This window comes from Elgaria multicarinata, chromosome 9 (genome assembly GCF_023053635.1).
Source record: "Elgaria multicarinata webbii isolate HBS135686 ecotype San Diego chromosome 9, rElgMul1.1.pri, whole genome shotgun sequence".
Lineage (NCBI taxonomy): Eukaryota > Metazoa > Chordata > Lepidosauria > Squamata > Anguidae > Elgaria > Elgaria multicarinata.
In genome coordinates, this window is record NC_086179.1 from 87,117,698 (window position 1) to 87,143,435 (window position 25,738).

General features: G+C 43.1%; 1 protein-coding gene across 4 annotated transcripts in view; it reads right to left on the reverse strand.

Moving 5' to 3' along the window:
- FRMD4A (FERM domain containing 4A) overlaps nt 1-25,738 on the reverse strand; it is a 486,837-nt gene that overhangs the window by 40,487 nt on the left and 420,612 nt on the right. For all 4 annotated transcript variants that reach the window (XM_063134285.1, XM_063134286.1, XM_063134283.1 and 1 more), the window contains exons 12-14: nt 15,169-15,245; nt 6,445-6,583; nt 957-1,098 (exon numbers count right to left, since the gene is read on the reverse strand). In XM_063134285.1, the coding sequence (XP_062990355.1) occupies nt 957-1,098; nt 6,445-6,583; nt 15,169-15,245 (358 nt within the window). The remainder of the gene's footprint in view (nt 1-956; nt 1,099-6,444; nt 6,584-15,168; nt 15,246-25,738) is intronic.

Genomic DNA, 25,738 nt, shown 5'->3' on the forward strand with positions numbered 1-25,738 from the left:
AAGTGAGCCATCACTGGCAAGTGGACACCTGCTCTTGGAACAAGCAGACTTTCCTTGGAAGCTGGTGCCTAGCAGTAGTGTCCCACAGAGAAGGGCTGAGCAATGGCAAACTGGTAGATGGAGAAAAGGACACCTCAACATCTGGTGCAATGAAGTTGGTCTGGAAATACCAGTATGATGAGAAGGAGGCGGCTAATATCCTTGGCTGTATAGAGGAACCCAGCAAACAGCACTGTGTTAGAATTAGACTGAGGCCTAGCACTCTTACTGGGAGCCAAATAGAAAAGGATTCCTACAGTTAGGGAACTTGGAGGAGATAGAGGGCATGGCTAGACCAGGAGCCTGGAGGGGGAGGATCTCGCGATATGATGATCATGAGATCCTCCCCCTCGGTCTACATGTGGCACGCAACATCCCAGGAGGACGTAGGACGTTGAGCCCGCCATTTTGGATTTTTTTTTAATCAAAGATGAGCGCAGGAGTGCTCCATTGCAAAGGTTCATGTTTTCTACAGAAAAATATATTTCTGCTCCCCCAACCCCAACCCTGATGCCCAGGACTGTGCCTGGCTCCCCGTGGTGACTCGTGAGGAGCCGGGATGAAAACGGGACACCCAGCCACACCTCCCGCGGTCTCGGGATTATCCCGGGACTGCGGGAAAAACCGGGATTAAAGGTTAGGGTGATATCCCGAGGCAAGGGAGGGATCAACTGTGCGTCATGTGGACGCACAGGGATGATCCTGGGGTGATCCCTGGGATATCGCCTCGTCTATCCATGCCCAGAAACTCAGTTTGCCACAAAGGGAAAGTTTTTCTGTGCCCAAGTTCTTCTCATCTCTTAGAGAGTACTAAACTAATCTGAAGGGTGACTGGAAAGATGAACAATCACAATTAATGAGCAATGATCAATCCTTTTTAATTGAAGAACCAACTCTGCATCACAAAGAAAACATACCTGATGACAAAAGGCTCCCACTGCTGCCGCTGATAATCTTTCCTTTGCTTCCCATGTTGGCTAGTTTGGAGGTCTTCAGAGTTCCAGTTTCAGTTAGGTCAATGGCAATCTCACTCAGGCTTCTTGCTGCATGAATTTTGGACTGGGGAAAAAAAAGGAGAAATCTCTGTGTTATAGTGACTGTCAGTCAGAAACCATGTCTCAGAAATGTTTCTTCCATATGTTTCCGGAATCATCGATAATCACATCTTATTACCCAATTATGATGACAACCATTAAAAAATAAAGAAAGAATAGCCCCAAGAAATCTTCAGAAAAGACGAGATATTCTCATTAAACAAGTTGGTAGAACAACTTAAGGATGACAAGACTTAGAAACTCCTTGATAAAGATAACATTTCAAAAAGAGGGGGTTAAAAACAACAATATTCGGCAATGAAATAACTGATTTTACCAATTCTAGAAGGTTTTACATTTTACCCCAAACTTGTAAAATTAGCCAGTCAAGATGACCTATGGTCTTAGGCGACAACACAACTACTAATAAGGTATTTCATTATAATGACCTACACTTCCAAACTCTGTTACAAAACTTTCCATTAAAGACACTAATGATTTCCTGCTTAAGATTACATCCTCAAATAGGTAGCATCAATTTAATAATAATACTGTACTTGTTACTTCTCACTCAACTGCAGACTTTTCAGAAAACTCCTACAAAGGTTATCAGCACTTTAGCTTCCCTGAGTCTCATATGCAATAACCTTATATTCATCAATAAACACAACTTACAAATGCAATATTAATGAGTAATATTAAAATAGTCATCTGCCTGCATGGCTCCATCTTATGTTAATATCTTTATGGATAAATTTTAACAACTCATTTTTAAAGAACCTATGTACAATGTACTAATCAGATAGGAATACATGATGACGTCTTTGTAATCTGGACAAATAAAGTTTAAGAACTGTATACATATTATTCATCCAATAATCACATTTACCATCAAATAATCATATAGCCCTTTCCTTGAAGTTCGTCTCACAAGCAAACCAAGATACTTACAGATCTATACAATAAACTCACTGATACTCACTTTTACTTAAAACTGCCATCTGAAACACATTAAGAAAAGTATTGTCTACAGTTTGGCTCTCAGAATTAAATGTATTTTTGACAACAATGAAATTACCCTCAAAAGAACCTATGAATATAAAAAAGAACCTTATTCTCAGATGATATCCGCCTTGGGTCATTGACTGTAACATCCACTAGGCATCTTGAACAAATTGAACAATTTGTTGCCAGATATTCTGGTTTAGATTACCATCTTTCGGATTTGGTATTATTTCCAACAGAAACCCCATCCAATCCTGAGATACTTGAAAACTTCAAGCTGTTCCAACTTGACACTGTTAACACTTCCCATCCTCCATGGCTTTAACCTGCAGGATAATACATAAAACCTTCCCTATGCTTTTAATTCTTTTTGGTACTCTTACTTTCCTTACATGGCCAATGTCAACTTCCTGAGAATTCTCTCCATTCTCAGCATTGTATCACCTTCAAAAAAAGCTCTGTCCACTGACAGCCCTTTCAACAGAGGACTGTAAAGTAGTCCACTTGGCCACCCTAACTGCATTTGAGGACACTTAAGAACATAAGAAGAACCATGCTGGATCAAACCAAAAGTCCATCTAGTCCAACACTCTGTTAACACAATGGCCAACCAGTTGCCAACCAGGGACCCACAAGCAGTGATCTTGCAGGGACCCAAGATGGATCACTCATCTCCCACTGGCAAGGACTTTGTACAGTTAGAAGGAAGCAAGATATAGGGTATCCCTCTGCCTCCACCCACCAAGCATAATGGAAGGCATTTTGCTAATGGCTCAAATAAGGAAAAGGCACTGTACTAGAAGCCCGTTTCACTGCAACAAGCAGGAAGAAATTGACTTAAGAGATTCTACAAGAATTTGAGCTGATGGCTACAGTATGACTACTGCATTTTCAGGATTTGCAATTCAAGGTAGTTCTTACTATTGTTATTTTCCAGAATATGTGCCAGGGAACAGTGATTGGCTGTGCCCTTGCCCCCTTCACATGCCCAGTGGTTGTTTGGAAGCACAGGTCAAACTTTACTTGTTTACTGCAGCAAAATGTGGTCAATAGATGTCACCAAATCTAGATTTGTTGCTAAAACTACATTCATCAGAAATCTGCAGCCAAACTTGACTTCCTGATGAGTGAACCTGTATGGTACAAGTATCTGCAAAACACAGGTTGGTTGTATTCACACAGTAGATTTTTAGCTGTACAATCAAAACATCTCAGGTATGCACTGAAACAATAATTAAGTAGTCCGATGAGGTATAAAATTCTGGACCTAGAATTCCTCATCCTTTCCTTTTCTTTATACAAACAGGGAAAGAGTTTATGGCTCTGCCTCTGTTTACAGTACAATTTCCTGAAACCAGAACAGGACCACAGCCTAGTCAGGTACAAGCTTTCCTAAGTCCCTTTTCTAAATGACAGCTCTTGATGATAAAAAAAAAATATATCACCCTGCTTGGTGGATTCAAAATCAGAGCAAAATAAAAAGGGCAGCCATCAACTTGGGTGTCTCATATAAAGGTCATGCTTTGTTCATACATCTGCTGAAATGAGCAGACGTTTCAGAGCGACTTCATTTGTGCCTGTGCTTTACAAAAGCCACAGCCCAATTCATACATACAACTCAGTGCACCTAACACGTTAAAAAAGTATTAAAGACACAATCCAGCAAACGTTATTTCACTGTGGTGGAAAACAAAGGAAGAAAGGCTTTATTTCGGGGTGGCAGAGGGGTTCTCCTTATTTTTTTCTTCCTGGGGGCTGCAAGCACCATCCTGAAATGCCCCAAAGTATAGAGTAAACCGTATAGATATATCTGGAAGATTCCAAGACCTCTGAGGCAGGGATTGCCTGGATTTCCCAAGTGACTCTCTAAATAGTCTCAGCAGCTCATCAGGCTGCAATTGTCATCAATCTACAGGTTGGCTGAGGCACTCGAAGATACAGCACCAGAAAGAATGACCGAAGTTGTCAGCCCTAACAACTGATGAAGGTCAGGAAGGCAGTGCCCCAGGTAGCCCATGTGTTCACTGAGCCCAATGGCAACAGAGTATGAGGGGTATCGATCTGCACGAAACTACTATAACAGTTTATTTACATAGCAAAATGATATTTATTTAGGCTCTCTATTACTCTCTAGCAGTTCTCCCTGGTCTCAATTACAGCTAGAAAAAATGCACTTCAAGTTCCTCTGATCTATCACCAATTTTAGGCAGAACAAACACTTGGAACTCCTAGGCCTCAAAATCAAATGGTTAGGACCCAGGTTAACCAGATCTGGTCCCAATAAAAAGCTCTACCCTTGAACAAGCAGCACCGCTAGAGGAGAAAGGCGTTTATTTTCCATGTTGATCAGTCCACTTCCCTCCTGGGACCAATGAGATCACTGGTGCTTTATGAGCTCTGGAAGGTCCTTTTTGAAAATGGACTCCACCCAACCACTGATTTTATTTAGGTTGCTTTCAGGCTTAGGACAGATTTGTCATGGTAGCATGGACCATATAAATCTCATTGCAAACCCACCATCCCCATTTCATCCTTCCCTCATTTCTGAAATATTTTAAAGCAATTATTTTACAATCCTGCCAAGGCCAGGTTCATAGGACAGACACTTGCACACTTCGTAAGAATTATCTTCAAAACTATTTTATTTTAAACCTCCATCTAGTAGTTAAAGGGATCCTTAAACGCTGTGCCATGTAGAGTTGTCACCTCTTCTTATGAACTATTGATAGTTTGGGGCTTTGTCCAGAATAAGTAAACAGCTCACTGTGGACAAAATATTTATATGAAGGCAGAATTGCAATTCTGAACAAACTTGAATTACTGCTGCCTTTTCCAAAATGCATGTTTGTAAAAAAAAGAAAAGAAAAGGCCTGAGCCTATTTGTTTTTTTTTATTTATTAAGTTTATATACTGCCCCATAGCCAAAACTCTCTGGGTGGTTTACAAAAGTTAAAAACAGTGAGCATTAAAAAGTATACAAAATTTAAAACCATCAAAAATATAAAAAAAACAGTATAAAACAACAGTATCCATTTAAACCACAACAGTTCTAGGGTCCATTAAAAAACAAACAGACTTAGCATATGTTGTTAAATGCTGTTAAATTTATTTATTTATTTATTTATTGCACTTATATAAAGCCCTAAACAACTTGGGACCAGGATACCTGAGAGAGCGCCTTCTCCCTTACCAACCTGCCCGGTCACTGAGGTCATCCGAGGGCCTGCTCCTGGTGGTTCCACCTAGATCCATCCTCCGATTGGAATCCACCAGGGGAAGAGCCTTCAGCGTGGTGGCCCCCCTCCTGTGGAATTCTCTGCCTCTGGAGGTCAGGCAGGTGCCAACCTTTATTTATTTTTATTTTTCGGCGCCTCCTGAAAACATCTTTATTCCAAGAAGCCTTTCTTTAGCATGCAGCCTTGGATTTCTGTTTTTGCTTCTTTTAAATGTTGTTTTAACTGTTTTATTCTGTTTTTATTTTCATTTTACCTTGTACACCGCTCTGAAATTTTTCAATGGGGAGCGGTATATAAATATTCTAAATAAATAAATAAATAAATAAATAAAATACCGCTCCCATAGCCAGGGCTCTCTGGGCAGTTTACAGAAATTCTAAAATTAAGATTAAAACAAGTATACAAAATTTAAAATTTCTAAAACTAGAACATACACACATAAAGCATTAAAAACCGTTAAAAAATGCCTGGGAGAAAAGAAAAGTCTTGAACTGGTGCCGAAAAGATAACAATACTACACCCTTTGTGTAAAGGGTGCCTTTTCTCTTTGAGGACCAACAGCTGCTATTGAGCACTGGACTTTTGTAATTAAATTAACATTTTTGAGAGATTCTAGATCAGCTGAACAGGCACTGAAGACCAGATGAGTAACCTAGCCCACAGTCTGGAAGGGACCAGAAGATTATCAAAGCACAGTCATAATCCTGACAGAACAGGAGTTCGCAAGCACTCCCCCAACCCATATTGACCCATAGAATCCTAACTACAAACAGAGCAGAAATATAGAAAATGTATCATCTCAGAGCTATTCAGAATGACTCAAGGATGCACAGGAGGGGGGAAAGCATCCCTTCTCTTTCAGCCTCCTCTAGCTAATCTGCACAGATATTTTATTTATTTATTTATTTATTTATTTATTTATTTATTTATTTATTACATTTTTATACCGCCCAATAGCTGAAGCTCTCTGGGCGGTTCACAAAAATTAAAACCATCATAAAACACTTTATGTTTAAAAAAAAAACACTTAATGATTTTATGGCAGTGAGGCCATGGGATTAGGAGATGGATTGAAAGTGGGCATATCCAGGATAGTTCTGTTACTCCCCCCCAATTCTTGAGATGCTTACCTTGCTCTGCTTTCTGTCCAGGTAGAACTGGTGCTGGCTAATGGCCATAGCCCAGATGGATTTTATCAAGGCTGGACAGGCATACCACGTGTGAACAGCAATGCCACTGTGTCCAAAAGTCCTCCTTGTCACAGATGCCCTAGAAGAGCAGAGGGGGGAAAATAGCTTGCAATGTGAAAAGTGCACCCCAACTGATTATTCTATCGCATTGCACAAGACACATTAAGAAGCTGTAAGTGATCTCATCAACTGAAAAAAAAACCATGCCAAAACTGGAATGGGAGCATGTAACTATGCTAGCAAACATGAAATTGTACTGAGACGCCTCCTGGATCACAGTCCCAGCATCATCATCAAGTACCGCAGATAATTTTTAAAACTGCCAGTAGTGCTTTTTGAATCATGCTTTAAAAAAGGGTTATATATCTTCATCTCTGACACATTTTCAGTTGGTCTTTTGGAAGCTTCAGTGCTTTCCATGTTACTCAGCCCAAGTTGCCAATGGGGTTGTGGATTTTTGCAGTTATTTAACATTCATTTGGTGTTGATTGCGAGATGGCGCTTTGCCCTAACAGAGATGACATGACTCTTGATAAATGGGATAACAGTATAAGAATTTATTTGCTTCCGTTGTACAAAACTAAGACAGCGTGTCAATTCTTTGTCTGAAATAAAATGGAAGAGTTGGCATGCAAGTCTTCCCCAAGGAAACCTTAGGTTTAACTCTACTATTTCTTTATTTAATTATATTTTTGCCCTACTTTTCAGACAAATATTTTCTCCCAAACCAGTTGACCCTCGCCAGAAGATCTTAATGAGCAGGAATGCTTACATGGGAGGAGAAAGTTCCGACTCACTTAAGCTTTAAAAGGCCAGCACTGAAAAGATTTTAAGCTGGTCTTGATGTAAATGAACTGTTGTTACTGTTAATTTCGCCTTTATGGTTTTTATACTTTTTATGTTGGTGTTTTTATGTTGGTGTTATTGTTTTATGTATTGATTTTAAAACAATGGCCCCATTCATAAGACACCTTAAACCATGGCTTTAACCACTGTGACTAAATCAAAAGGCCTTATTTACCATGGTTAAAGCCATGGTTTAAGGTGTCTTCTGAACACGGCCCGGCTTTCTGGCTTAACCACTGTGGTTAAAGCAGTGGTTTAAGGTGTCTTCTGAATGGGGCCAATGTGTTTATAAATGTAGTACTTTTAGTAACGGTGTTTGCAAATGCAATCTGTTGCATTACATATCGTTGAGTGTGCTTTGAATCTTTGCAAAGGCCTTTATTGACATAAGCAGTAAAAGGTTGACCTGCCTGTATTGAACAGTGTACTTCATGGAAGAAACGTAACCCCAAATCAATAAATAATTTCAAAAAATCATGACAGGTTGGTTAGTTTGAAACTGGACTTGCACCTCTGATTTTGCACCACATTCTATCTATTTCATCGGCTTGTTGTGTAGAGTTTTGATGCCAGTGATAGTGGTAGCTGGTGCTAACATGGAAACCCTCCAGAGTAGGTGGAAAAATCACACGGACAGTGTTGTTGTCCGTTGCTGCTTGAGGATGGGGGTTCTGGGAAGGTTAAAGTTTAAGCTGTGGTGTTGCCCATTTGGCTAAAGTTTAATCTCATTTCAAATACTAGCAATGCATTCTGAACAGTGCAGTCTGAAACAGATTTACTCAGAAGTAAGTAAGGCCTGCTGTGTTTAATGGGGTTTACTCTTAGTAAAAGAAAGGCAAGTGCAGGGGTGGTCCAAGACATTTTACTGCCTGAGTCGAAGTAGAAAATGTTTACTCCCCCTACACCAATGAATGCAAAGCCAACCAAGCTACTTTGGCATCTAAGGCAGAAAACCCTACAAGTACCAATCCCGCTCACAGGCAGAACAAATACAACAACAACAACAACAACAACAACAATAACCACTACTAATTTGCTGCCTTTTAATAACATCAAAAATCTACTAAGAGTCAGGCAAATGTAGAACATCATTGTATTCAATGGGAAGGATTAGAGTTCAGCGACAGAGCCCATACTTGGTATGTAAAAGATCCCAGGTTCATCTCTGGCATCTCCAGGCAGGGCTGGAAAGCTTTCTGGAAACCTTGGAGGCAGGATGGCCGTGACTGGGTTCAGACTACACATCTCAACTCATAATGGGCTATTTAACCCACAACGAGACTGTGGATTGCAAGCCCCACTTGGAGATTTGTTGTATCATGTGAACCCAGGGAACTTGGGTTAAACAAGCCTCATATAACCCTAAAACAGACCATTGTTATTGTTTAACCCTCACATAACCCACGCTCGCTGGGTTCACGCAACATGGCAACTTCCGACCAGTGGGTTGCATAGGCAAATTGGTACCCGCAGGCACTGCAACTCATCATGGATTGAACAAACCACATCAAGCTGTGGTGTGTTGTCCAAACCCACGGTGGGCTGTCAGGTTGTGCAAACATACCCTATGTGTCCTCTTTTACAGAGGACAGTGTTTTATTTGAAGGGTTTGCAGAGGGCTTCCTTCATATAAAGGGACACTCTTTCTGAATGACTGCCCTGTCAAATTCCAGTTTAAAGGTAAAGAACCAGACGAACGGCTGTTTCCCATCAATATTTAGTACCTGAACAGCAGACTGAATGGACAGGCACATAGGTCACCTGGTCTCAGTCTTCCACACTATGGTGAGTTGTACTATATTTTCATTTAAATTACAATTAATATTTCTAAATTTGTATTTATACATACCAATTAGCATATGCAAATAGATGTCTTTTTGGGTGTGTGTGATGCATTTCCTCTTTTTTGGTAATTCACACATGGCCAACATATCTGGAGAGCCCTTACTAACCATACTGAGCCAGATGGGTGAATGCTATGACTAGGCAGAAAGGACCTTTCTATATTCATATTTTCTCTAGTAAGTGAATTTAGGACTGCATGCCAAATCTGTAAACACATACCATTTATTCTGATTTTTATTTTTTTTCCAAATGAGGAAAGTTTCAGCACTCAGGAAGGGAAAGGCACATGGCTAAATGGAGATGAAACCAAGTCAGAAACTACTGTAAGGGAGGGGATCTTCTTTGTTGTTGCAGATCCAGCAAGAAAAATGCCACCCCAGACTTGGCTTTTCATAGTAGTAGGACAACTGTTGCATTTGGAATGATTTAAACTTTTCTCCCCCACCATATTAAGTGCACCACACCAAATATGAACATTAAACAACTTTCAATTAGAGTTTTCCAAATAAAATTGGATATTAATATGGGGGAAATGGTCACGGTTGTTGTTTTTTAAAAATGCTAAAAGGTAAAGTAGAGGTTACAGGAAGAGTATAAGACTGGGAAGTGGAAGAACCAGACAGTGTGAAAAGAGGGGACTCTGGAGCCAGACATATTGGCAAGATAATTTGAATAATATTTCTGTTATTATCTGCCAAGGTATACTCAGTATATTATACTGCTTTCTTCTTACAACACTACTACAAGCTTATTTTCCTCCCCTGTATGAGCAAGATGGATGGCATAAGAAATAAAACTTGCTGTATGTGTGTGGGAAAGGGTATTAGACTTTGGCTGTGCCCCATAACCCTGCACACTTGTAGGGCTTCCAATACTAGGTAGGACAATGTTGCACTTCCACCTCTCGTTGCCAACAATGACAGCGCTCCACTTGTGCATGTGTGCTGTGCTGCTGAACTACATCCTTTGCCTGTTATACGCAGCATGTGTGAAGCAATGATGTGCGTGATGGTGGAGAATTAGTCTATCAATAGCCATGATGGCTAAATGGAATTTCTATGTTCAGAGGAAGCATCCTGCGAGATTACCAAATGGACCAACAACAGGCAATGAATAAGTACTCTCATGTCCTGTTGCTTATGAACGTCCTATAGTGTATGGCTAGCTATTGCTAGAAACAGAATGCTGAACTATATGGGCCTCTGGCCTAATCTAGCAAAGCAATTCTGATAAGGCAGGGATGGCCCTCCAGATGTTAATGGACTGGAATTTCTATCAGCTCTGGCTGGAATAACCAATAGCAAGGGATGATAAGGATTGCAATCCAACAACATCTGGACGGCCACATGTTCCCCATTCCTGTAATAAGGAGAATAACCTGCATTTTGACGTACAACTGACACTGTTATTATTTTTGTAACACTAGTCTCTGGAGGTGACCTAAATCAGAACCTGTTTCGCCAATCCCTCAGAGAGCACTGTTGGGTGCACAGCACCTTTGACTTCTGCAGCATCACAGTTCCTACTATCACAGCTGAGTGGGCTCGTCTTAACATAAGAAGAGCCCTGCTGGATCAAGACCAAGGGTCCATCTAGTTCAGCACTCTGTTCACACAGTGGTCAACCAGATGTCTGTGGCAAACTCCCAAGCAGGACAGGAGGGCAACAGCACCCTCCTGTCCATGTTCCCCAGCAAATGGTGTTTTTAGGCATACTGCCTCTGATACTGGAGGTAGCATAGAGCCATCGGGACTAGTAGCCATTGATAGCATCACACAGGGGAGGGCCAGGATCTCTTCTCGATCCTCCCAGAGTGCAGGACACGGAATAATGGGCTCAAGTTACAGGAAGCCAGGAAGCCAGCTGGACATCAGGAAAAACTTCCTCACTCTTAGAGCAGTGGAACCAGTTACCTAGGGAGGTTGTGGGCTCTCCCACACTAGAGGCATTCAAGAGGTAGCTGGACAACCACCTGTTGGGTATGCTTTGAGGTGGATCCCTGCATTGAGCAGGGGGTTGGACTTGATGGCCTTATAGGCCCCTTCCAACTCTACTATTCTATGATTCTATGGCTACTAGGCTTGGCTATCTTGTTCTCAACCTTATTTCAGTGTCTAATCCTTCAGTGTCTTATTTTTAATTTTTACTTCCTCACATGCTATTTCCCCTGGATACCCCACTGCAGAATACCACTTGATGTAGAATTGCATAATTTCTGTTATGACCAGTCCTCTGGCCATTTTCCTCCTGGCTGATCTTACTTCTGAGGGATTAAAAGAAAGTTTGGGGGATATTGCAAGAGAGAATCAGCAGGTGTGCACCTTCCGTTTTCCTTGTAACACAATGATGCAGAGCATGTGGGCCTCCAGACATTATTGAACTGTAACTCCCATCACCCCCCACCATTCCCTATGCTGGTTAGGATTGATGGGAGTTGCAGCAACATCAGGAGGGCCACACATTCCCCATTCCTGTTGTAACATGTAGTTTTGCCTTGAAATATTGGGTCTTGAGCGTATTGGTAAAACAATTGCACAATGGTGTAAAGCCAGAGAGAGTACACATTCCAGAAATGTGTGGATTTTTATTTATTCACCACCATAAATGTGGCTGCTAGATGTATCTTGTTCTTCCTATGTTTTTTGTGTGTATCTGTATGGATATATGCTGATGAAGGCTCTCGTAAAAGCAATGCTCAACAAGTACAGTATAGTCGCTATTGCCTTCCTTCCACCTCCACTTCATTGAACAATTCATCCCATTTGGCTAAAAGCCTAGAATCTTAAATGTGTTCCCTCTGGATTCAGGTTTCCCAGTTAGCAGTTAGAATATGGGGAACTGTTTTTAAAAGTTTATCAGATTAAACATGACTGTGGCCTTAGCTAGACCAGGCTTTATCCCGGGGTGAACCCCAGGATCGTCCCTGTGCGTCCAGATGACGCACAGGGGATCCTGGGATCGGGGGGGATCCCCTTTGGGCCCGCTTTTTCTGCGGTCTCGGGCTGAGCCCAAGACCATGGAGCGTGTGGCCCATTTCCGCGCGATTACTTGCACGGAGCCGGGAGCTGCGCACGGGGCGCAGCGCTCCTCAGGAGTGCTGCGCCCATCGGAGGGAGGGTGGGGGGAGTGGGGAAAGTAGTTAATTTTTTTAAAAAAAACCTTACCTTTGAGCACAAGTGTTTGTGCGCTCCATCTCCTTTAACAAATAAAAACAAAATGGCAGGGGTAACACCTCTCTTCCTGAGGTCGTCGCGCCTTACATGTAAACGGAGGAGGGATCTCGCGTTAATTGCAACGTGAGATCTCCCCATCTCCATCCTGGACTTTCAGGTAGCTACCTAAGGCCTATCCTTCTGTGCTATCTGGTTCCTATCCAACAAAGTACTATTTTGTTATCATTAAAAAGTAATACAGAAACTAAAATTACATATGTTGGTCTGGTTTATTAAAACAGAAAAGGGGAATATGGAGTCTTTCCTGGGCCAATAGGATGGAATGGATTGGCCAGTATTCTAATTATGCTATTGTATTGGGCTCTGGCTAGCAGTACAGCATAACTATCTAGGACAGCCTTCTCCAACTTGGTACCCTCCAGATGTTCTGAACTTCAATTCTGAGGAGTCCCTGCCACCATGGCCAATAGTCAGGAATTCTGGAGTTCAAGTCCAAAGTATTTGGAGGGCAAGGCTTTCATTTTCCAATATGGAAAATATGCTCAATTTGATCCTTGCACTGTGCCTTTCAATTTGGTCCAAACCTGGTGGCAGTTTTTCTGATTACATGGCAAAGACTGTAAGCAATGGCATGTTTCCAGTTGCGGGGAAATTTAAAGTGCTACTAGCCCAATGACCATAAGGAATACAAATAATACTCTAGTTTATATCAAAGTGAAGTGAAGAAACATGAGCTGGGAATTTATGTGACCAGAATGCAAGCCAAAAGGTCTGATTCACCATAGTGCTACCCTGCCTTACATGTTCATCCCCTTTAATGTGGTTCTGCCAGTGGTCATTAGAGATTAACGCTGGGGGAACATACCTTAAATTCTTATCACAGGCATGTTATGCTGAAGGAATTTTGCTGTGCCCAGATACATCTAGCTATTTCCATGCTTGTAAATCTCATACAACTCCAGGGCACAGCATTTAGACAGTGCACACTTCCTAAACTGTCCCACGGCTCCTCACCTAAGATATTTTAAAAAGCCATTCACCTACGATAAACATAGCAAATATGACTGTTTTAAAACACTTTATACAGCATGGATAAAATAACAAAGTTTATGAAGAGTGGCTTGTAGGGATATGTCCTTGTGCCCAAAAATTTATATTTTGAAGAATTAGTCATAATGTAAATTAAAGTATACCTGATGTGCAACTATTACTTTTCATATTTCTACACTAGGGATCTATTGTGAAAATACTGAAAGCCTGTACAAGAATAGACCTTGGCACCATATAGTGAACATGAAAATGAATGTCGGCTGACAACCAGCACAGAAATTGTTACCAGCACAACACAGCACACATATGATTTCTCTCTTTGTGCTGGAGCAGAATGCTAGTTTCTGTCATTTCTGCTGATAAGCAGAAACTTGATTTAAAAATGGGGGCGGGGGACGGACACACACACCAACCCAACACTACTCTTTTAAAGGCACAGAACTAAACTCAGTTGCCTCCATGAATTGCAACATTTCCAGAGCCTGGCTTTCAGTTCCCAAGTTTTCGGGGGAGGAGACATGTGTATTAACCAATTTGCACATGAGTATTACAGACAGCAGTTTGGATTGAGGTGGGGGTGGGGGGGAGCCTTGTAACAATTTTCCATAAGCTGCAATGACCAAACTAGCGATTACAGAATGAACTCCATTTATAGTTTTGTTACACCATGCAATTATGCTTGCTGTGGACAGTTGCTTATGTTAGACAAAATTGAAGCCCAGTGTAAAAGGAGTGAAGAATACTAAAGCTAACACAAACATTAAAGGACTACAGCATATCAGAACCCAATATATTATGGGCGCAATCCTATGCGTGTTCAGACAGAAATAAGTCCTACAACTCTCCATCATCCCGCATGCTGGGTGGGGGATGTTGGGAGTTGTAGGACTTTTTTTCTGTCTAAACATGCATAGGACTTCACCTTAAACAGCAACAGATGGGCAAGTGAAGAATATGGCTTTCTGTAACAATAAGGGTCAAAACCACATACTGTTTTATATTCTCACCCTTCCCCCCAGTTATTCAATAAACAATAAACAGAACTCAACAAAGGAATATACCAGTTCAAGATATCACACAGTGACAACTGAAACTGGCCTCAGAAGAATACTCAGGATTCACACTGGTAAGCAAAAAAAAAGAAAAAAGAAAAAAAAGGGGGGGGTCAAAAGCTGCACTTTGGTTCTAGGGCTCACAAAACTTTATAACCTCCTTCATAAAGTCCCTGAGGATACTTAAAAAGAAATCCACAAATGTCCAACTTCACTGAGGTTGAGATCCTAAACACACTTTCCTGGGAATAAACCCCATGATGCTCAATGAGGCTTAGCCCTGAGTAGCCATGTATAGGATCAAGAGGGTGTTGGGCTGCAATCCTATACACGTTTTTAGCCCCGTTTCAAAAGGGGGAAGAGAAGAGAGGACCTTAATGGAATCACGGTGGTCATGGCCTTCTTTGTGCCTGAGCAGTTTCGTGAGAAGGCTTAAAAATGACTAACCGTACAATCCTCTCCATGTCTATTCAGAAATAAGCCCTATCGAATTCAATGGGACTTACTCCCTGGTAAGTGTGCATGGGCTCGCAGCCTAAATCCCGCATTGGCTGTTAACATGCAGCAGTGCTCCAGAATTTGATGTATTAACTGAAGGTCCTCATTCTCTCTCAGCTACGCAGAGACTTGGTTGCCACTCCGAGGGTGTCTTTCCCTAAAAGCAGACGGCTAGGCATGAAATGTTAACTGGCTCTTACCTGCGTGGATCATGCACTTCCACGGAAAACTTCTTCTCTCTGAAGTACAGGTTCTCTAGCTGCCTCCATTGGAAGATCTGAATGGGGAAAAACAAGTCGATTGAGAGGCAGAGTTCACGGCGGGCGCCTCTCGTCCTCCGTTAAACTCCCCGCAGCTGGCCGCTTGCCTGAGTGTCTTGAACTCCCCGAGTCCTGGGTTTGTCGTGCGCTCTACTCTTCTGCTAGGAAGCCTCCGGGCTCCGGGAAGAGCAGGCAGGCAGGCAGGCAAGGCAACACAACACCTCCAGAAAGTAGTAGTAGCAGCAGCAGAAGCAGTGGCAGCCCGGCACTGTGAGGGCGGAGAGTTCCCCCGCCACTTTTACCCCACCCACCCTGAAGGAACAAAACAGGTCCTTTCCGAGAAATAGTTTCCCTTTGTTCGTACCCCTGGCCTCGGCTTCAGGCTCTGCCGGGCTCTAGCCCCCCCGCCCCCTTTAAGTTTCTCAGCAGGAAGGTGGAGGGAGAGACCCCGCAGCAGTCAAGAGTGCTGAAATGAAGCTTTCTCCCCTCCCAGTGCTGAAATGAGAAAGGCGCTCAGATTCCCCTTTCCTCCCACGGGGACTCCGACTTCCTGCCCGCTCATATGCCAGAGCCCCTGACTGGGGCTCCAAACAGCGCAATGTTGAAAGCCACTGCTGAGGGCGGAGGCTCTGGTGACCCTAATTCATTCCAGGCAACATGAGATAACAATATAGACTTGTCAAGCTGTTCCCTCCCCTTCTCTCCGCTCCCCTGCCCCCAACCTTCCTCACCCCACACACAGGGAGCATGTTTGAGCAATTAAACGTCGCATGGATATCCTAGTACGGGACTGCAAGGGCAACACGGGCATGCCTCTTTACTTTTTCCATGGCTGTGAAAAAGGACTGCTTGTTTTAAAAAACAGTAATACATTCAAGCCATTCAGAATGCTGGTCGGCAGAGACTTGGGCTATGTTCAGATATTTACCTAAGTGCTGACAGGCAGTCTTCGTGTGATGGCGGAGACCCCTACTTTTTCACCATGGATCTAAAGCAGCTACAGGTGGCACATTCTGGATTTGCACATTCTCTCTCCTCCTTTTTGAGGGGGAAGAAGTGTGCAAATGTGCCTCCACACATCGAGGAAGTGTTAGTTTTGATTTCAGTGGGAAATTTATTTTTTAATTTTATTCAGTATTACATTTATATCTCACTTCCCCCTCCCCCCGTGCAAAGTGGCTTACATGGTCCTCTAATCTCCATTTTATCCTCACAATAACCCTGTGGTATAGGTTAGGTTGAGAGTTAGTGATGGGCCCAAAGTCCCCCAGTGAGCTTTATGGCTAAGTGAGAACCAGAAGCTAGATGCAACACTCTAATCTCTACACCACATTGGCCCTGTTCAGAAGACACCTTAAACCACGGCCTTAACCATGGTGGTTAAGCCAGAAAGCCAGGCTGTGTTCAGAAGACACCTTAAACCGTGGCTTTAACCACAGTGAATAAGTCTTTTTTTTACTTTATTCACTATGGTTTAAGGTGTCTTCTGAACACATCCCGGCTTTCTGGTTTAACCACCATGGTTAAAGTCCTGGTTTAAGGTGTCTTCTGAATGGGGCCATTGGCTTTTAAACCATTCTTATCTCACTAACTATGGTTGAACACTACCGTGCCCAACCTGCTGCCCTCCAGATGCTAGTCCCACCAGCACGATGGGAGTTCTATATGGCAGTTATATTCCAACACATTGCTGGACACCAGGTTGGGGAGGGTGGTTGAGCATCACTTCCAGATACAGCCAGGCTGTGCACAATGCAGGAGTGGCACCCACGACTCAAGGTGCTAGGTACGGGGATTCTCCCTCCCCCAGCACGAGTGTTAAGGGAGGTGGATGTGTGCAAAACGGTTCCTGAGCACAGATCCACATTGCTGAATTGTGGCGATTGCCCAAATCAAGATATGTATACAATTCGTTTACAGCAACATACCGGCTATCCTGTCAAAATAGAGAATTTCAGTTATTAGGGTGCAATCCCTATGCATGTATATACATTAAAAAAAAGCCATGCTGGCTGGGGAATGCTGGGAGTTGTAGAACTTTTTTTCCGGTCTAAATATGCTCTAAGTAAGTTTAAAAGTTCACGTTGAGCATATGCATCTCATACAACCTCCTTTCCAGAGATGAATGTGGTGTTTCGGGAGCCAGGGAAAATACGCCGCCTCTGCTCTAGTCCAAGCATTGGAAGACAAAGTACATCTTCCTCCTTCTGTGTATGGAATGCCCAGAGTAACATTCAGTGATAAATTGTGTTTGGGAAACTCATTGAAGCTCCTTATTTTACTACTGTAAGCCAGCATGTTTTAGAAGATGGCCTCCTGCAGAGGTACAGAAACTCAGGCCCACTAAGTGACTAACAAATTAACTGAAAGGTTTAACCCTAGTGCTTATGATTGCAACTTGCAACACCACAGAAGTATAAAGAATCATGTTCTGCTTGTGGGCTTCCCATTGGGACATCTGGCTGGCCACTATGGGAAAAGGATGCTGGACGAGAAAGGCCTTTGGTCTGACTCATCATGGCTCTTCTAATGGTTTCATAGATCACAGGAATTACTTCCTGATCTCAGGATTTTTACACAAAGATTCTGAAAAACTACTGAAACCATTGTTTCTACATTTATTAAGCAATTGAATATGTGGCACAAAATCTGACTCATTGCAAGGAAACAGATCCTGATAACGATCTTCTTCAAAAGATAACTTTTTTTTTCCAGTGAAGAAACTCAGATAAGCCTTTGGAATGTAGATTCCTCTGTGGGTTATCCCCAGATCGCTTGCCAAAAGACAAAGGAGCAAAACCAAAGAACTGGTCCTGATTTACAGTGCTGTTCTTTTCCCTTGCTCCATTTAACCCTTAGATAATGACTAACAAATAGAAGAAACAATTTGCCTGAGCGTTAAGTTACTATGCAGGAAGGATACAACTGAAATATTCTGCTTTAGTGGCCCCTGAGTCAGCTACTATTAAAATGACCATCCACCTTTAGGGCAACATTACATAGTTTTAGCAATCATCATGAATGCTATTGTTTGATGCATCTGCACCACACTTATGTGGGGATGGGGTGCACACTCATGAAACATTCACAGTCCGTACACATGGGGGGCTTCAGTTCACGCTGGTTGTCCACCCGCCCAAATTGATGATTGGGGAGACAGTGCAATCGAGTGCATATCTACTTGGAAATAAATCCTACTGACTTCAATGGGACTTGTTCCCTAGAAAGTGTATTAAGGATTGCAGTTTAAAACAATCCAGGGCCTGGAACATTTTTCCTATGAAGGAAGGCCAAAACAGGCCTGCACAACAAGTGACCCACAAAACTGAGTGCAACCAACTAGCCATGCATTGTTGCCAGCCAGGTTTTCGAGAGGTTTTTGCCCCGATTTTGTGGTCTCCAGCAGGCAGCTAAAACAGGAGTCATTGATATAGGTTGCTGTACATAGATGTCTCCCTGTGTTCAGCTTGGGAGTCACAAATTGTGTGGGTCTGGATCAAAGTTTTGAGGCTTTTCAGATAGGAAAAAAAAAGATAAATTAAGAGAGGCACTATGGGTTTTTATACATTTATGAATGGTTTGTCCAAAGCGTTTGAGGTTGCTTAGTTTAGAAAAAAAGAGATGTCTACAAGGAGTCATGATAGAAGTTCAAAAATTTATGAAAGGATAGGATGAGAGTGGATAGAGAGAATCGTCCTCCCTCTCTCACAGCTCTAGTAGCTATTTGGTTTACCCCAATGAAGTTGACTTGCGGTGGTGGGAAGGAAGTCCCTTTTTCTGGAACACATAATTAATTTACTAGCACAAGATGTGGTGGTGGCCACCAGCGCAGATGCTTTAAAAGGAATTAGACAAATTCTTGGATTATTGACCAATCAGCAGCTGTTAGCCATGTTGGCTAATTATACAATGTAAAGTAGCCTTTTCCAACCTAATGTCCTCCAAATTTTTGGACTCTAACACCCATCAATCCCAGCCAGCATTGCCAATGGGCCGGAATGCTGGAGGATGAAGTCCAAAACATCTGGATGGACCCAGATTAGGAAAGGATATGCAAAGCTTCATGTACAGAGGCAGTAACAGATGCTGGGGTCAAGCAAAGGGGATTGGACACTTCATGTCTTGCTTGTGAGCTCCTAGAGGTATCTAGCTAGCTAATGTTAGAAACAGTATGCAGGAATAGACAGACTATCTCTCTTCCAGGCAAGCAATTCCTATGCTCTTGTGTTCTAACCTGTGATGCAGTTAAGCAATTTTAGACTCTGGATTTAATAGTCTTCTAGGGCCCTTCTCTTTAGATGGTGAAATGTATTACTTAACTTCCTTCAAAATGTGGTAAGCCAACCCTATTACATTTGGGATCTGTCTTGCTCATTCTGCTGAGTGGGGTCCTGGATGCCTGCCCCAAGGTCTTGCCCCAATGGCATCACTGATACTAACCATGGGACCAGCCTACCACGTCATGTGGATGAAACAGGCACGTTTGGCATGTGGGTAACACCATGGGAGCAGACAGTGATGTTTTCCACACTTCCAGCTGGGACCCAAAGAGTGGAACTGAAACCATGGAGGACCGCCATGTGTCCTTCTGCTTGGTAAATGCTCTGATCGTTACATCCCTCTTTCTGAGATGAAGCCACACCCCTGAGAGATGCTGCTTCCTTTATGGAGACTCTACACTTTAGATTGCTGCCTCCATTAATACAGCAGATGTTGGATTGTGTTATAGGAGATTACAGCACTCACACCCTTCAAGTCACAAGTTTAGCCAAAAGCATTATTATGGTTTTACACAGTGAACAATTTGTCATGATGAGGGGAGAGGTCTGAACAACAAAGATAATAGCCATCTGTCCTCTCTATATTACAGGAACGGTAGAATTCAAAACATGCCAGATGTTTGCACTGTGAACGTTTCCAGTGCTCTGTGTGCAAAAAGAGGGGACGGCAGAAGCAGAAGCAAGGGAACAGAGAGATTTGAGTGTAGTACCTTGTGACCCCTTGGCATACAAAATTCCCTTCCTCCAGATAAAACTCCAGATGCTTGGAATAGTTACTAAGGAGCTGTCTCAATTTCAGCACAACAAAAGCTGCTAAGCTACCCCTGTGCTCTGCAGTCGCCCACATGGTGCTGCTAAAGCTGGCGGGGAACAAAAACCTCTGCTGCGCTAGGCTATCATTAACAAAAAACCGTCCGTCCCCCTGCCCCAAAACACACTGTGGAAAAATGAAATGCTTCACTTAAGAATGGGAGAGAACCAGACCGAGCACAGTTCTCCTATGATTAAAGTAACCAACAAAAATAAAATTCGAAACAAATGTAGAAAAAATAATTGAAACTAACTTAGGTAACGGCTATGGATGTTTATAGGATGGGAATACTAATCATTAAGTTGAAGCAAATGGTTTTCAAACTGTGTTCTGCTTGGGCAGTCCTGGGGCATGTCTAGACGGAGCGATATCTCGGGGATCGCCCCAGGATCATCTCTGTGCATCCACATGACGCACAGGGGATCCCGGGAACAGGGAGGGAAGATCCCTCCATTTCCCCAGGATATTGGCATACCCTTTAATCACGTTTTTTCCCTGCAGTCTCGGGCTGCGGGACGTGTGGCTGGCTGTCGCAGTTTTGTCCCGGCTCCTTGCGAGTAACCGCGAGGAGCTGGGAACCGGGCATGGGGCTCCTCAGCAGCTCTGCGCCCACTGGGGGTGGGGTGGGGTGAATGGGAATATATTGCTAATTTGCAATTAAAAAACCCAACACAGTGGTGGTCGCGACATCCTCCATCCTCCCGGGACGTCACGCACCGCGTGTAGACAGAGGGAAAGGATCCTGTGATCACCATATCGTGAGATCCTCCCTCCTCCCTCCCAGAAAGCCGGGAGGTCTAGACATGTGCCTGGAGTTCCTTGATAGCTTATTGGGAGTTTCCCAGTAAGAGGTTCAGTCATAGTGGAGAAGTGACAGCTAGCCCATCACCACTACCAATTTTTCCCTGTAGTGTAAAGCCAAAGGGAAGAGTTCAACCCTGTGTGCTCTGGGAATGCACCCTAGAAAACTCCCTGCAAATGCACAGGGATTCCAAGAGAGATTGGTAGACAGGTCAGTGTGCAAAGAGCTGCTCCCACAGTGATCTGGGGTTCACCTCTCACTTTTACCGGAATATCCCTGACTTGGTTTTGTCACGTTTTTCCAGCTCTGTCACTTCCATTGTGAAGAACACTCCGTTTTGCCAGGTCATTGCTGTTCGCCATGAGTTTCGGGATCAATGAACAGCGAATCGGTTGTGGGGCATCTGCATGGGTATTGTTGTGTTTTACTGCCCAGTGATTTTTTTTATTAAAAAAAGTACAAACATATCTCTGCACAGGAGCGCATATTCGACGGAGTTCCTGTCCATGAGTTGCTGATTTTCTGTGCAACCCTCACGAGTCATTAAAAAAAATTCCTGCGCCCCATAGACATCTGCTAGCCCCACCCACTTCCATCGATACACATGCGGAACCGCCGTAATGGGCCACACGTGCTCCCGCACCGGCACTCCTGTAATTGTGGTACGGATCAGTCACGTGTGCCCATGAGGGGCGATCGCAGAAGTGGGGAACATTGGGGAGGATGCCTCTTCCGTTGCGAAAGGGCTGCAAGAGTAGATTCACCCTTGATCTCTTCGGAAGATGAGAAGGATAAAAATGCAATAAGTAAATAAATCTTTCTTAGATGCCTAGATCAAATGTTTAGACACCTGCGTCCTGGGATTTCTGCAGCCCTGATCAAGTGAAACTAGACAAATACTAGAGATTAGCACCTGTGAACCTCACAGAAATGGAGTTGAGGGAAGCAGAAAACCCTGTGGGGGGAAATGAAGAGGATCAGAAAGAATGAAGGGGATGATTAATTCAGTGTAACTAGAACTTTGTATGCTTCTTTACAACAGAAATCAGTCCAAGAAACCCCCTTCCACTACTTCTTATCCTGTACAATTCAGATAGCAACTGTTGTGTATTGTCTAAAACAAGCTTTGTCTCATCAGCAATTTGCATCCCCTGCAGCATAAACTATGCTTAAATATCTATCTCAACTTTCTAATGTAGCTGCTCTCTCCTTAGATGTCCGCCTAATAGATTACATACATTTTCAAATCAACATTTTAATTTGCTGAGTGATGCATATGGGCCATTATCATGACCCATATGTGACCCATTAAAATATTTTTATGACTGCCATAGATTAATTATTCACAGACAAAGGTGATCTGTTAAGGCAATCAGCCTTAGACTAAATATACATGGACTTCATTTAGATGTTGGGTGGATTTTTAATTGATGTCGCCAATTAACAATGTTAATTGGCAACAACAACAATGACAATACAACACAGATTATGAGCATCCAAGCTGTACGTCAAGGGTGCACAACTTGCAGCCCAGTGAGGAAAGAGCAATCTGTATGAAGATCACTGGGGTGGGTGCGCTGGTGGGGGTGATGGGGGGCAGAAGCATGCAGCCCTTCAGGGCTGAAAAGGTTGTGCATTACTGCTGCACATAACCCCTCACTCAGGCACTGTGACCGGCCAAGGCCTTGACAATCCCTGTTTTTGAAGCCCTGTGCAGACAAGAAACCCAAATGGCTTTTTGAACCCCTGACAGCCTAATTTATTTATTTATTTATTTATTTCACTTATATACCGCTCCCGTAGCCAGGGCTCTCTGGGCGGTTTACAGAAATTCTAAAATTAAGATAAAAACGAGTATATAAAATTTAAAATTCTAAAACACAGAACATACACACATAAAGCATTAAAAACCGTTAAAAACCTAAACATGTGGGTGATGAAGATGTGCCGCCATATGCCTGGGCAAAGAGGAAAGTCTTAACCTGGCGCCGGAAAGATAGCAGCGTTGGTGCCAGGCGAGCCTCGTTAGGGAGATCGTTCCATAGTCTGGGGGCCACCACCGAAAAGGCCCTGTCCCTCGTTGCCACACTCCAAGCCTCTCTTGGAGTAGGCACCCGGAGGAGGACCTTAGATGTTGAACGTAGTAACCGGGTATATTCACATCAGGAGAGGCGTTCCATCAGGTATTGTGGTCCCAAGCCGTGTAAGGCTTTATAGGTCAAAACCAGCACCTTGAATTGGGCTCGAATGTCTGGTAGGCTATGTCTGGCTTGATCGGTCATTAGTTGGGCAGGCCTGGACTTATCCACTGTTCTCTGAAATCAATGGAAAGGTTTCAGGCTAGGCATGGGACTGGGATCACAGGGTTTGCAAAGGCTGAAATCCAGTAGTACACTCCTGTAAAATTAGACATAATGTGGTTTGAAGCTTCCCCTGGACAAGACAGCCAGGAAGTGGTCAATAATGACTAAGACAAGCATGCCTCTTTAATCAAGAGTTTGTCCTTTAAGGCAAACTCTCTGGGAGGGACATGAGCTGAGATCCTGGCAGTGGTTGATCTGATGTGGCCACCTGTCTACCGGGAGCGCAATATGAGGCTACTATTCGCTAGTCTTATGAATTCATTATGGAATGACTAAGGGCCATACTACACCGCATGCAGAAACTCTGTGATTGCTTGGTGTTTTCTTTTTTAACAAAACACAGCTGTGGGGGCTGCCCATTTGATTGGACTAGTGATATTAAGGGGAAGGGGTTTTAACCCTTTCCCCTGCACTATTTTCTCGATCAAAATCTTTCCGCCTGCCCAGCTTTTGTTTGCTCTATGGGAACCACCTCAAATCAAATTGGTGGCAATTAAAAAAATAAAATGTTGCACTATCCGATCATGAATCTCCCATGTAGTGTGTGGTTTGGCTCTTAGGATGCCTAATCAGTTTTTGACCACGCCGTGTGTTTAAAAGTAAAAGCAAAGGTGGTTTTTTTTTGGTTTTTTAAATTAACACCTGTGTCCAGTATTTACCCTGGCTACCTTCCTCTCCAAAAGCCTGTGAACTCTGTCTCACCCTCTTCAAGAAACACCAGCCTTGATCTTAAAGTAAAGTTTCTGTTAAATGTGTTTAACTTTAGAAAACAAATGTCTCTCTGGGAATGACGGTTTAACATTGGAAAGCATGCATGTGTATAGCTTGAAACCAGGTTAGTGCCTTATTAACCAGCCCACGATTTAATGCGGTGGTTAGAGAGTCTACAGCCAAAATACTCCTGCTGTTCTTTTCTACAAAACTGCCACAAAAAAGTAAGAAACTAGGGGATATTGGGGGTTGGGGAGAGAGATTTCTGTGATTCACAGAATATTGCAAGGAATCCAGGTGCAAGCATGGAAAATGTCCTCAGTGAAAATAATTCCTGAGAACAGTATTACTGGCATGCTACCAGGTCCTTGTGGCTAGTTAAATAAGGGCTATAATCAGAGGCTTTAAAATTCCACTGTTCTCTCTCTTTCATTTGTGAGTGTGTGTGTGTGTGTGTGTGTCCGTTTGTGGTTTGCTGGCCTTTCTGTAATTAAGCTGAGGTTGGTGGAGAAGAGGCCCAAAGATCCGTGTCAGTTTCAGGAGCCTGAGAAAGGATTTATTTATTTATTGCCATTACCCCAGATTTGACTTTGGGGGAATCCACATGGAGGTCTGCCTCAGTTCAAGAGGAGTCCAGAATCATATTGATGGTTTTAGAACAGGGTTGGGAAACCTCTAACCTCTGGGCCAAATTTAGCTTGCCAGGCTGGTCTATCTGGCCTGCAGAGTTTTAGACCTGACCCCTTCATAAGGGAGGGGGGAGAATGTGAAGGGAAAAGCCAACTGAATGCTGAATATTTTATAGGCAGGATGGGTGACTTTGCACCAAAGGGTAGAAGAGAGGATGATACTCATATGAACTGCTTCAAATCACAGCTTAAGGTCATTGTTCTCTTATAGTGACACAATGTTTTTAACATCTCACAGTGAAATTAATGGGGAAGTGTTAACTGAAATTTATTTATTACATTTATACCCTGCCTTTTTTCTTCCAGGGGACCCAAGGTGGCATACACAATCCTCCTCCTCTCCATGTCATCCTCACAATAACAACCCTGTGAGGTAGGTTGGGCTGAGAGTATGTGACTGGCCCAAAGTCGCCCAGTGGGTTTCCACGGCGAAATGGGGACTAGAACCCAGATCTCCTGATTCCCAGTCCAACACCTTAGCCACTAACTACACCACACTACACCCATTACTTATTTAAACATGAACTGGGCAATCCTAGCTTTTAAGGCTTGAGCAACTTCTGCTGATACAACACCATGTGCTGTGGTGAGGAATGATGGCATTCTGCTGCCCTCATGGGAAAAGAGAGTGGGCAGTAGGCTGCCCAACTCTTGGAATTTAGACAGGTAGATGAGCAGATGACAAAGACCAGAAATTATTTATTGGTCTCGGAACAGACTGTAAAGTATGAGATCTGAGGATGGAAGTCCAGAGCCTAGTTCCATGCTTTCTGGCAACTTTTCCAAAAGCAAAAAAATCCTGGCCAGGCCAGGGTTTGGGGGCGATCAATTCACAACCTAGGAGGCAGAATACA